Source organism: Zeus faber, assembly GCF_960531495.2.
Source record: "Zeus faber genome assembly, chromosome: 2".
Classification (NCBI taxonomy): domain Eukaryota; kingdom Metazoa; phylum Chordata; class Actinopteri; order Zeiformes; family Zeidae; genus Zeus; species Zeus faber.
The window spans coordinates 52,644,005-52,658,080 of NC_137189.1; the positions used below are offsets into that span (position 1 = coordinate 52,644,005).

General features: G+C 50.4%; 1 protein-coding gene across 1 annotated transcript; it reads left to right on the plus strand.

Annotated features, from left to right (window-relative positions):
- Positions 1-1,105: 1,105 nt before the first annotated feature.
- disp1 (dispatched homolog 1) lies at positions 1,106-13,026 on the plus strand (the record flags this gene model as incomplete). The annotated part of the gene is made up of 9 exons (XM_080023984.1): positions 1,106-1,932; positions 5,311-5,340; positions 5,623-5,746; positions 7,676-7,803; positions 8,402-8,493; positions 8,734-8,831; positions 9,095-10,672; positions 11,590-11,856; positions 11,939-13,026. 9 exons carry the CDS (start codon positions 1,106-1,108, stop codon positions 13,022-13,024), a joined length of 4,230 nt encoding a protein of 1,409 aa, XP_079880110.1. The 3' UTR covers positions 13,025-13,026.
- Positions 13,027-14,076: the final 1,050 nt, after the last annotated feature.

Here is a 14,076-nt window from a genome sequence, read left to right on the forward strand (position 1 = left end):
TGGAAACAGGATGGTGTGATAAATGTCTGAGCAACATTTATACTCCTAAGAGTAGTACTACTAGTATTCCTACATATATGTAGTGAAATGTTTTTACAACGCACCTGGAGATTATGTCCAATAGTTACTAAACTGAACATAATAGCTAACCTAATTCCTACCTAGCAACTAACCGAAATTAACTGATTCCTAAAACGTAATGCAGTTAGTGAATAGAATAATATAAATAAAATATTATAAAAAGAAAACAAGACTCAAAAAGATAATACGGAGTGGGGGTACAAAATAGAAGTAAAGGGAATAGACGTATGTATATGGGATAGGCTATTTGTATATATAGATATGTGCAGTAAACTGCATGTGAAAAAAGTGTGAATGGAGATATACAGTACAGTATACAACAGTACGACACAGCAATACAGTAACAACGCACAGAGCAGAAATACAGTGCAGTATGCAGTAACCCAGAACAGTGATACAGTATGCAGTACAGTATGCTACATACAGTACAGTAAGGTAGTGTGAGTGACTCAGTACTTCTTGTTAGGACCCCTGGTGAGGTCAGCGTTGACAGTTCTTATGTCTTGATGTAGAATCTCCGTCTCAGTCTCTGTTCTCGCTGTGTGGCTGTGGAGGCTCTTGCTCCACCACAGCAGCTGGAACTGTCCGTTGTTGGGGTGGTGAGGATCCTTCATGATGCTGCAGCTCTGCTACTACACCTCCTGGTGTATAAGTCCTGCAGGGAGGGGAGGGTAGTTCCAGTGGTACGTTTGACTTGTACTCCTAGGGGTAGTACTGTGTTATGACTACTAGTACTCCTAGGGGTAGTACTACGTTATGACTACTAGAAGTATTAGTATTAAGCTTCTGTACATGTCTTTAGTACTATAACTGCATAGTACTAGTACACACTGCTGCTGCTTTGTGTTTATCCTCTTTTCAGGAAGTGACATCATGCTGTTGTTCTTCTTTTCCTGCAGTGCAGCTACCCTCCAGCAGGGGGCAGTGGAGCATCATGGCTCTGAGTCTATCTGGCTCCAGCAGACGGCAGCTTCCCTCCAGTCCCCATGGAAACGCCCTCCCCGAAGAGCCCCCGCATCTCATGATGCAACAGGAGCACCGGGGGAACGGGCGGCTGGTCGCACGCAACGGCTTCATCAGAAGCCTTCGTCCTGCCTCCTCATCATCGACTCCGCTCCCAGCTGCAACAGAGCCCACCCTCTTATCCTCGTCCCTGCCCCCAACTGCTGCAGACTCTGCCCTCCCCTCTTTGTCCTCGCCCCCAGCTGCTGCAGACTCCACCCTCCCCTCCTCCTTCCCGCCCCCAGCTGCTGCAGACTCCACTCTCCCCTCCTCCATCCTGCCCCCAGCTGCTACAGACCCCGCCCTACCCTCTACATCCCCGCCCCCAGCTGCTAGAGACCCAGCCCTACCCTCCACATCTCCGCCCCCATCTGCTACAGACTCCGCCCTACCCTCAATGTCCCCACCCCCAGCTGCTACTGACTCCGCCCTCCCCTCCACATCCCCACCCCCAGCTGCGACAGACCCCGATGACTCCGCCCTCCCCTCCACGTCTCCACCCCCAGCTGCTACAGACTCCACCCTCCCCTCCACGTCCCAGCTCACAGCTGCTAGAGACCCCGCCTTACCCCTGTCCCTGCCCCAAGCTGCTGCAGACCCCGCCCACCCCTTGTTGTCCCCACCCCCGGCTGCTACAGACCCTGCCCTCCCTTCTTCGTCTCCGCCCCCAGCTGCTTCAGACTCCTCCCCCCAGCTCCCTCCAACCTGCTGCCACTCCTCTCGGTGTCCCTGTGTCCCCCCAGACGGACCCCGCCTCCAGAGCCCCCCCTGCTGCATCCTGGCCTCCACCCGCCCCGCCCTGTGCCTCCACCACCAGCGGCTGTGGCAGGAGCGCCTCCGCCCCTCCAGGTAGGACCGCCCCTTTGGAAGACCACTTCCTGGTTTGGAACACATCTTCTTCAAAGGGAACCTTATCTTCTTCTTCTTCTCTTGCTTCTTTTTCTTCTTCTTCTCCTTCCTCTCCCTCTCTCTCTCGCTGTGCAGGCTGGGAGTGGGTGTGTGATAGTGACTTTGAGGAAGTTGATTTATTTTCTTTGTTTCTTTGTTGCAGCGGGGGGATCAGAGTGACTACATTGACATGGGTGGGGACTGGAACTGTACATTGGACTTTTGTCTGGATAGGACCAGTGAGGAACCACACAGAGTTTCTTCCACCTGTCAGTCTGAACCAACAGCTCAGCTTGACCTCATGGACACAAACAAAACATGCTACAGACAGACAGTACACATGGGGGGAGGTTTCAGACGGTGGGGTCGGTGGAGCTTGGCTGGACAGACTTTACATATCACACACACTCTGTTCCAGTTACTGAACGGTTCCATTCACCCTGTAGGTTTCACAGATCATCCCCTTGTTTCTCTCTGGATCTATGCGTCTCACCTAGCAACACTTTTCTTATTGGCATTGTAATGTAAAGCTGCTGCAGGATGGCACTTTTAGCAATATTTTAATTCTTTCTGGGAAACCTGGCAGAGTAGAAAGGAGGATTTTAGCTCCTTGAGTCAGTGGTGGAAGGTTGAGAAAGCACAAATCCGTGTCTTGTGCCAATGGCACTGTGCTCACTCCACCAGCATGGCTAAGGAAGCCATAAAAACACTGGAGCTGGAGATAAGAGATATTGAGAGTAGCCTCCTCAGTGGCAGCACCCCTGCTGGTGGGAGGCTGCAGGAGAAGAGGCAGGAGCTGAGCACTTTCCTCCAGGAGAGAGTGAAGGGAGCCATGGTCAGGGCTCGCTACCTAAGCATCAGGGATATAGACGCCCCCAGCTCCTACTACTTCAACCTGGAGAAGGCTGTTCAGCAGTCTAGATAGATGGCCTGTCTCCGTCTTCCGGATGGCAGGGTGACCACAAGCCCAGTGGAGATAAGGAAGCATGCGGTGGCCTTCTACACCACCATCTACAGGGCGGAGGACTGTGATGGAGAGTGTGCTGCCGAGCTTCTTCAGGGGCTGCCTCAACTGGAGGTCGGGGAGCAGGACGTTTTGGACACTGCCATCGGAATGGAGGAGCTCAACCCTGCTGTGGACCGGCTCGTGTCTGGGTGCAGTCCAGGAATACACGGTATGCCTCCAGAGCTCTACAAACATTTCTGGAACCTGAAAGGAGAAGATCTCCACCAGGTGCTGCTGGAGTCTGTGCGGACTGGTGTACTACCAGTCTCCTCTCGGCGGGCAGCCCTCTCTCTCCTTCCCAAGAAAGGAGACTTTTCTTTACTCAAAAACTGGAGACCCGTTGCACTGCTCTGCACAGACTATGAAGCTTTGTCCAAAGTTCTGGCCAATAGGCCGAAAGGAGTTTTAGATTTGTGGATTTTTAAAGACTAGTCTTATTGCGTACCAGGCAAATCTATTAAGGACAATTTGTTTTTAATGAGAGATTTGTTTGACCTGCATAATTTTAATAACATTGATGTTGGTATTTTATCTCTTGATAAAGAGAAAGCTTTTGACCGTGTGGACCATGGGTTTTTATTTTCAACCTTAAAGGCTTTTTGATTTTTCCTCAACTTTTTTTTGAGCATGTAGAGCTTCTTTAAAAAGGAGCGTCCTGCATGATCAAGGTGGGCGGGGGGTTGAGTCGTCCACTTTCTATTCAGACAGGGCTGTCCCATCTCTGGACAACTTTACTCCCTTGCTATAGAACCTAAAGTACCTTAAATAATCCTGAAAAATATTTTAAGGAATACTCGGCTCTCCCTACCTGGTCTACCACAGAGACCACCTCTGGCCCGCCAAGGCCTCTGCTCAGGTAAAGTGGGAAAAAGTGAGGCCTTGCAGGTGGGATAGTGGGAGGGGAAGACAATTCCCAGTTTACCAGGGGGCCTGAGGTGGGATAAGAGAGGGACGAAGGTTTTCCACCTCCAGACTATGCAGAGACTGCTGTACTGTTTTGGACTGGAGTCCAACTCCTAGCCAACTGGACTTGGCTGGACACAGCAAAGATGCTTCTGAGGCGAGTGGGGCGCCATTCTTATGACAAGCAGCTGTTCCTGCGACAAACTGAGGAAATAGACTTAATGGGGATGACTCCCTTCTATCAGTCAGTGCTGCAGTCATGGCAGGTTTATAAGATCCACATGACAACATCACAATTACACCTGGGATGTGGCTGTTTGAGGAGCCTTTGTTTGGGAACCCTCTGCTGGACTCTGGGCTCCTCTCCTCCTCCAGCCTGCACTCCAGCTTGCACAGTGCTGGGTGTGTCAAGTTGGGTCATCAGGTGAAGACATCCGTGGAGCAGCTTATGAAGACAAACGGGCAACAGATCCTCCAGACTGCTGCACAGGTTAGTGGATAAAGTCTGTGCTTCCCTGCCAGTGCCCTCCAGAGCTTTTATGGAGAACAATACTCTCTGATCAATGGGATGATGAGTGAGTATGTATGTCCTTTACTCATGGTCTCTCCTGCTGTGCAGTGGGAGGAGGCACAGAACAGCCTACTGTCTTTTGCTACACCCAAGCCGGGGGAGTTTGAGTGTCGAAGTGGACCCAGTTCTTTGGCCCAGGAGCTTCCCCTAATGGACGCTGGCAATCTCTGTACAAGCCCCCTGTTGACAAACAGATGGGCGACCTCCAGTAGGGGTGGGATGTGGCATCTGGATCCTAGTACAGGGGTGGGATGTGGCAATGTGGCACCTGGATCCCAGCACAGGGGTAGGATGTTTGCACCTGGATCCCCGCACAGGGTGGGGTGTGGCATCTGGATCACAGCACAGGGGTGGGATGTCCATGTCCTGGTAAACACTGTTTCAGTGTTTGGAAAAGAAGGAAGAACGCTGTGGGTCAGGGGTCAGTGGATCCGGCCCAGGTGATGATGTTCTGCTCTCAGCCCGTTTCAGGGTGGAGTTTGAGTTTAAACCTCAAGTTTAAACCTTAAACCTACGCTAAGTTTGGAAACTTAGATTTTCCTCTGGTTTCATCTATCTTTTTAGTTGTTTATCTCCTTCATGATCTAGATTTCGCTGCTGATACATGTAAAAATGGAAACTTAAAAAGTCAAAAAGTGTCTCTCTTCTTCTTCTTCTTCTTCTTCTTCTTCTTCTTCTTCTTCTTCTTCTTCTTCTTCTTCTCCATCTGGTTTGACTGAGAGGATCATTATGTGTTTACATCTGGACATAGACGCATGTTAATCTCTCTTTCTTTCTCTCTCCGTCTCTCTCTCTTTCTCTCATTCTCTCTCTCTTTCTTTCCCTCCCCTCCCTGTCTCTCTCTCACCCTCTCTTTCAGCCCTCCCAGATCGTTCCATTTCCCCAAAAGGTGAGAAACACAAACATGTTCTTCATTCTTCTTACTAACAGAAGCTAACAGAGAAGAAGCTAACATAAGCGAACAGATGCTAGCAGAAGCCAACAGATGATAACAGAGGCTAACAGAAGCTGACAGAGGCTAACAGAGATTAACCGAGGCTAACAAAAGCCAACAGATGCCAACAGAAGCTAACAGAGCCTAACAGAGGCTAACAGAAGCTAACAGAGGCTAACAGATGCTAACAGAAGCTAACAGAAGCTAACAGAGGCTAACAGGCCTGTCTCCTTGCAGCTATGCAGAGCTGATCGCTGATTGGCCAGTGGTGGTTCTGGGCGTGTGCACGCTGCTCATCGTGGTGTGTGCGCTCGTGGGCGTCCTGGTTCCAGAGCTGCCGGACTTCTCTGACCCCCTGCTGGTGAGTATATATGTGTATATATATATATATACTATGTATATATACATATATCGTACAGTTTACAGTGAATACATAAAGTATAATATACAGTGTACACATATACAATATAGTATGCAGTGTATACATACTCATCACAAATAATCAATAAGCACCAACACATGGGATTCAATTTCAGAAAGATGCCGCGCTCAGTTGTTTCTAAATTATGAGGCTGGTTGTTGGTAATGACCCCCCCTCATGTCTACTAGACCAAAAGTAGTCATACTAGTTATAAACTAGTCATGCTAGTTATAAAACGATTCATACTAGTTCTAAAACTAGTCACACTAGTTGTAAAATTAGGCATACTAGTTAGAAACTAACCATACAAGTTATACAACTAGACATATCAGTTATAAACTAATCATACTAGTTATACAACTAGACATACTAGTTATAAACCCATCTATGTCTAACTAGCAGGATGATGTTGTCATGGACAAAGAAGATTAAGGCCGGGGCCTGGATCTCTGCACAACGTTTTTTATCATTTTCTGGCTTGAAAAAAATTGGAAAAAAAAGCACTGGAACAAAACAAAATCTGAGGCAATCACGTTAATTGTGTATTGGAAAAATAAACACAACAACAAACTCTGAGCAGGATTCGCAAAACAACTGCTTCTCTCTGGTTGTACTCGCCGCTTCATAGTCGTGGTGAGGCTTTTGCTCATTTACATATCTTGCTTCTTTTTGTGTCATAAAATAATCAAAATCCTATTTTGAGTCAATCGCTGTTGTTATCCTTTGTTTACTCATCCTCTGATGTCACTTCCCAGCCAACCAATTGCAGCCTTCATAGTTGAACACCTCTCCTCTCATGGGAGAAGGCTTCGCTTGTAATTTTCCAGTGCAGCTGACTTCCCAAGAAAAAACAGAAAGTTGACTTTGCTGACTTTCCAATCTCGGCTGCGTCGTATCTGACCTTGGGAGATAATATTTCAATCTTTCTGTATTATGGAAGGTTTTGGCATCCTCTACTGGTTATAGGATGTACTAGATTTTAGTGCCATCTGCTGGCCTCAAGGTGCATTCGATTTTAAAGGTAATTTTTTAAGGGTTTTTTTATTCACTCAATTTGGTTTTTATCGCATCGGATTTAGTATAACATAAAGTGGGTTTTTCATGTGGGGTAAATAATTTAACCATAACAGGTTACTAATTAACCACAACAATGTGCAGCCTGACCGCCTCCTTCAGAGACCCTGACCCTGGGGTTATTAGTTAGGTTAGGTACTAGGGTAGTTAGGTTAGGTACTAAGGTAGTTAGGTTAGGTATTAGGGTATTTAGTTAGGTACTAGGGTACTTAGGTTAGGTCCAGGTTATTTAGGTTAGGTACTAGGGTAGTTATGTTAGGTACTAGGGTAGTGAGTTACTAGGGTAGTTAGGTACTTGGGTAGTTAGATACTAGTTAGGTATTAAGGTAGTTAGGTTAGGTACTTGGTTATTTAGGTTAGGTACTAGGGTAGTTAGTTAGGTACTAGGGTATTTGGGTACTGGGATAGTTAGGTTAGGTACGAGGTTAGTTAGGTACTAGAGTAGTTAGGTTTTGTACTCGGATAGTAAGGTACTAGGGTATTTGGATTAGGTACTAGGGTAGCTAGGTTAGGTACTAGGGTAGTTAGTTACTAGGGTAGTTAGGTACTAGGGTAGTTAGGTTAGGTACTGGGGTAGTTAGGTAATGGGGTAATTAGGTACTGGGGTAGTTAGATTAGGTTCTAGGGTAGTTAGGTACTAGAATTAGGTTGGGTACTGGGTTAGTTAGGTTAGGTTCTAGGGTAGTTAGGTACTAGAATTAGGTTGGGTACTGGGTTAGTTAGGTACTAGGGTAGTTAGGTTCTAGTTGTAAAGCCGTCTCAGTGTGTAACCAGCAGATGATCCTCGCTCCTCAGGGCTTCGAGCCTCGTGGAACCACCATCGGTCAGCGTCTGGTCACATGGAGCAACATGGTGAAGAACACAGGATACAAGGCAACGCTGGCAAACTACCCTTTCAAATATGCTGATGAGCAGGCCAAAAAGTAACTAGTAACTACAGACAACTACCCCTTGAAAAACAACTAGTAACTACACACAACTACCCCTTGAAACTATATTTTCCTAGTAACTGGATACTCCTAGTAACTGGATATTCCTAGTAACTGAATAGTTCTAGTAACTGGATGGTTCTAGTAACTGGATACTCCTAGTAACTGAATTGTTCTAGTAACCGGATGGTTCTAGTAACTGGATAGTCCTAGTAACTGGTTATTCATAGTAACTGGATACTCCTAGCAACTGGATATTCATATTAACTGGAGACTCCTAGTAACTGGCTAATCGTAGAAACTGGATATTTATACTAACTTGACAGTCCGAGTAACTCAATAGTTCTAGTAACTGGATAGTCCTAGTAACTGGATATTTATAGTAACTGGATACTGCTAGTAACTGAATAGTTATACTAACTGAATAGTTCTAGTAACTGGATAGTCCTAGTAACTGGATATTCATAGTAACTGGATACTCATAGTAACTGAATAGTTCTATTAACTGGAAAGTCCTAGTAACTGGATATTCAAAGTAACTGGATACTCCTAGTTTCTAGATACATAAAGTAATTGTTGCTGGTGTGTGCAGCCGGCAGGAAGACAGGTGGACGGACGGGGACAGAGATAGACGTCAGGCTGAGTGGGACTTCAGTAAAGACTCCTTCTTCTGTGATGTGCCAGGTACACACGCACATACACACGCATGCATGCAAACACACACACTTCAGCACGTTAGCAGGAGGAGCCCGCGATCGAACCGGCAACCTTCAGATTACTATACAACCTCAGTGTGCTGAGGGTGCAGTTGCCATGGTAACCGTGTGTCTCCTCCAGGTGACAAGTATACAGTGTATACACATACAGCATAGCATGCAGTACGATGAGAGTGCAGTTGCCATGGTAACCGTGTGTCTCCTTCAGGGGACAGGTATTCCAGGTTGGTTTTCACTTCTGCAGATGGAAAAACTCTGTGGAACATTCAGGCCATAAAGTCCATGTGCAGCCTGGACACCAGCAGAGTGAGTCTGTCTGTCGGTCTGTCTGTCTGACTGTCTGTCTGTCTGTCTGTCTGGCTGTCTGTCTGGCTGTCTGTCTGTCTGTCTGTAAGCCTGCCTGCCTACCTGTCTGCCAGCCTGCCTGCCTACCTGTCTGTCTGTCTGTCTTTCTTTCCGCCTGTCTGTCTGTTTTTCTGTCTGCCTGTCCGTCTGTCTGCCTGTATGTCTGTCTAGCTGCCAGCCTACCTATCTGTCTGCCTGTCTGAACCCTTTGACCCCTCCCCCAGGTCCGGTCGCACCCCCTGTACTGGACCCTGTGCCAGCGAACCAGCGATGCATCCTGCTGTCCCAGCTGGACTCTTGGGAACTACATTGCGGTCCTCGCCAACCGGTCTTCCTGCCAGAAGATCACGGAGCGGGACGTGACCCACACCCTCAAGGTGGTCCGGTCCTGCTCCCGGTTCTACCACAATGGGACCTTGGGCCCGGACTGCTGGGACGCTGCTGCCCGCCGCAAGGACCAGCTCAAATGCGCCAATGTACCCAGGAAGTGCACCAAGTACAACGCTGTGTACCAGATCCTACACTTCCTGGTGGACAAGGACTTCCTGAGCACCCGTGGCTCCGAGGCCCCACCCCCCGCTTTGCGCCACAGCATGCTGTTCTCACCCACCGAAAAGGGCGAGTCCATGATGAGCATCTACCTGGATAACTTTGAGAACTGGAACGCCTCGGACGGAGTCACCACGGTGACAGGCATTGAGTTCGGCATCAAACACAGCCTGTTCCAGGAGTACCTGCTGACCGACACAGTGTACCCCGCCATCGCCATAGTGATCGTACTGCTGGTGATGTGCGTATACACGCGCTCGGTCTTCATCACACTGATGACCGTTATTGCCATCATCAGCTCGCTCATTGTGTCCTACTTCCTGTACCGGCTGGTCTTCAGCTTCCATTTCTTCCCCTTCATGAACCTCACGGCGCTCATCATCCTGGTCGGCATCGGAGCCGACGACGCCTTCGTGCTGTGCGACGTGTGGAACTACACCAAGCTGGACAAGCCACAGGCCGAGCTGGCCGAGACAGTGGGCGTGGCCCTGCAGCACGCTGCGCTCTCCATGTTTGTCACCAGCTTCACTACTGCCGCCGCCTTCTACGCCAACTACGTTAGCAACATCACTGCCATCCGCTGTTTCGGTGTGTACGCCGGCACGGCCATCTTGGTGAACTACGTCCTGATGGTGACCTGGCTGCCCGCCGTGGTGGTCCTGCATGAGCGTTACCTGCCCGGTCTGCTGCCCCGGCCCGGGCCCGCCGTCTGCCAGCCGAGGGGGCACTGGGCCGGACTCTTGTACAAGGTCAGTCGGTGTCTGATGTGCGCATCCGATGCCTCCAGGATCTTCTTCCAGAAGGTTCTGCCCTGCGTGGTCATCAAGCTGCGCTACGTCTGGCTCTTCTGCTTCCTGGGGCTGACCATCTGCGGCGCCTATGTAGTCTGTGTGGACCCCAAGATGAAGCTCCCGTCGCTGGAACTGGCCGAGTTCCAGGTGTTCCGTGCCTCGCATCCCTTTGAACGTTACGACGCTGAGTACAAGAAGCTCTTCATGTTTGAGAGGGTACAGAACGGAGAGGACCTCCACATGCCCATCACCATCATTTGGGGCGTGCGACCCGTGGACAACGGAGACCCGCTGAATCCCAAGAACAAGGGCCAGCTGATCCTGGACACCAGCTTCAACATCGCCAGCCCTGCATCTCAGCTCTGGATCCTGAACTTCTGCCAGAAGCTGAGGAACCAGAGCTTTGTGTTCCAGTCTGAGGAGCAGGACTTCACCAGCTGCTTCATCGAGACCTTCAAGCAGGTGAGAAGCTCAACCGTTGTGCAGGGTGGAGAGTCATGAAAAGTGATGGTTGATTAAGAAACACATTATATTTTTATAAGGGTCCGCCCAAATTCACGCCTCCTCTCCCGCGTAATTGATCAATGCCAAGCCGAGTCAGGCTGACTTGCCGGTTTGTGTCTCCATGGCGACAGAGCTGGAATCAGCAGGAAGTCCTTCAAAAAACTAGTGTGACAACAACAAACAGCCACGTTGGTCTGCGTCATGCGCCAGTGACAATTCGATGAAGGAGCCGTGGTCCTGTAGCAACAGTCTGACCTTTCTTTGGCAAATGAATATGAACTCATTGTAACACTAGATTGATTCAACTCGTCTCACTGAGGGGCGTGTTCAGCTCGTCCTACTGAGGCAGACTGTCTAGGATCTAGGAGACTGTCTAGGAGACAGTCTAGGAGCTAGAAGACAGGCTAAGAGCTAGCAGACGGACTAGGAGCTAGCAGACAGACTAGGAGCTAGGAGAATGTCTTGGAGCTAGGAGACTGTCGTGGAGACAGTCTAGGAGTTAGAAGACAGGCTAGGAGCTAGCAGACAGGCTAGGAGCTAGCAGACAGGCTAGGAGCTAGGAGACTTTCTAGGAGCTAGCAATCAGGCTAGGAGCTCAGAGACAGTCTAGGAGCTAGCAGACAGACTAGGAGCTAGGAGAATGTCTAGGAGCTAGGAGACTGTCGAGGAGACAGTCTAGGAGCTAGAAGACAGGCTAGGAGCTAGCAGACAGGCTAGGAGCTAGGAGACTTTCTAGGAGCTAGCAGTCAGGCTAGGAGAGCGGAGACAGTTTAGGAGCTCGCAGACAGACTAGGAACTGACTAGTTACCTGACTGAACCAGGCCTGGTGCAGAGCAGCCTCTGGAGGCTCTAATCTGCTGCACCTTCTTTCACAGTGGATGGAGAACCAGGACTGCGAGGAGGCGTCGGTGGTATACCCCTGCTGCAGCCAGTCCACCTTCCCCTACAGACAGGATGTGTTCGAGCTGTGCATCAAGAGAGCCATCATGGAGCTGGACCGGAGCACCGTCTACCACCTGGACAGCAAGACGCCCGGACCTCGTTTTGACATCAACGACACCATCAGGGCCATCGTCCTGGAGTTCCAGAGCACCTACCTGTTCACGCTGGCCTATGACAAGATGTTCCACTTCTACCGCGAGGTTAGTTAGTGCAGCTAGCATGTTTTGCTCAGCAAAGTTCCTTCTTTTCTGCCGGTGCCTAACTCGTGGTTCCCTCTCGCAGGTGGACTCCTGGATCTGCTCCGAGCTCCTCGCAGCTCCCGCAGGTCTCAGCCATGGTTGGTTCATCAGCAACCTGGAGTTCTATGACCTCCAGGACAGCCTATCAGACGGCACGCTGGTCGCCATGGCACTGTCTGTGGGTGTGGCCTTCAGCGTGATGCTGCTGACCACCTGGAACGTGGTCCTCAGCCTGTATGCCATCCTGTCCATCGCCGGGACTATATTTGTGACGGTGGGCTCGCTGGTGCTACTCGGCTGGGAACTCAACGTCCTGGAGTCCGTCACCATCTCCGTGGCCGTCGGGCTGTCGGTGGACTTCGCTGTACATTATGGCGTGGCGTACCGCCTGGCGCCGGAGCCCGACCGCGAGGGCAAGGTGGTGTTTTCTCTAAGTCGCATGGGCTCCGCCATTGCCATGGCAGCGCTAACCACCTTCGTGGCGGGGGCCATGATGATGCCGTCCACAGTGCTTGCATACCGCCAGCTGGGCACCTTTATGATGCTCATCATGTGCGTCAGCTGGGCCTTCGCCACCTTCTTCTTCCAGTGCCTGTGCCGCTGTCTGGGCCCCCAGGGGCCCTGCGGCCAGATCCCGCCGCCCGGCCGCTGCCGGGGCCCTCACCAGGGGAAGTACCGTCCGGATGGCAGCGCCAAGGAGGCGGAGCATTATGAGCTGGAGCCGCTGGCGGCCAATCAGAGGAGAGGTGATCGGCGTTGCACAGACCCCATCCCCTCCTGCTCCTGCGCCCCCCAGCCAGAGCCTCTCCATTATAGCCCTGAGTGTTGTGCTCACTATGTCCACTTCCACCCCTGTTCCCAGGGGACCCCGCCCCCCCGGCAGGGGGCCCCGACCCCCCAGCAGGGTCCCTCTCGCTGTGGCCCCTCCAGGACCCCCAGCCCCCCCTACACTCAGACTTCTTCTCTGCAGAGCAATCAAGTGTCTGGCCGGCGGCCATCTTATCCCGGTCCCAGCCCAGGCAGCAGCAGCTCAGATCAGCCCTACCCACGGGCCACGCCCCCTCCCCGCAGGGCCACCAGGGGGCGTGAGCGCCACTGCCCCCAGCAGAAGAGCAGAAGTTCCTCCTGAAAACCAACTCTTCTCAATGTTTTACTCAACAAAAGTGAAATGAATAAATATTTTTCTAAACGTTGTGCTGTTACCGTGGCAACGCTTCATTCTGCATCAATCTCTCTCCCCACCTGTCTCTCTGTCTGACTCAACCTGTCTGTCTCTCCACCATTCTCTCTCTCTGTCTCCACCTGTCTCTCTCTCTACCTCTCTCTCTTGCTACCTGTCTCTGTCTCTTTCTCCACCTGTCTCTTTACCTGTCTCTATCTTCACCCATCTCTCTCTCTTTGTCTACCTGTCTGTCTCTACACCTGTCTCTCTCGGACTCTACCTGTCTGTCTCTCCATCTTTCTCTCTGTCTCTGTTGCTCTACACCTCTCTCGCTCTCTCTCTGTCTTTCTCTCTACCTCTCTGTCTCTCCACCTGTCTGTGTCTCTACCTGTCTCTCTCTCTCTGTCTACCCATCTGTCCCTCCACCTGTCTGAGTCTGTACCGGGTCGGATTTATTTTTATTTCTTTTTTTATTGAACCAGGGAAGTAGTTCAGAACACAGTGGAGGTGAAAGGTTAAAAAGACACAACATACAGAGGATCCAGGTACATGCAGCGAGCAGAACAACAGAACACAACAACAAAACAGCACAACAACACAACCAGAGCAGAGCAGCACAACACAACTAGAGCAGAACAACACAACAACAAAACACAACAACACTACCAGAGCAGAACAACACAACAATACAACAGTACAGCAGAACCAGAGCAGAACAACACAACAACAGGACGCAGGGAAGAGCTGCACGCATCAGCGACAATGTCCAAACTAGGAGCGGTTCCTGAACTCGCCTCCGGACAGGTGGGCTGAGGGGCTCTGCAGGGCCCGGTCACCATAGAAGCAGGCGTTGCTGTTTTTGAGACAGAGCTGATATAAAGTCGATAAAGCCGTTGTTTGTCCCTTTGGGTAAAGTTCTGGTGTCAACAGGACTCCGCCCCATCCTGCTCCAGAGGAGAACGGCTTCCATGACAATCATGACACCTTGAAACCAGTGGAGCCACATGTGAATGTTTTAT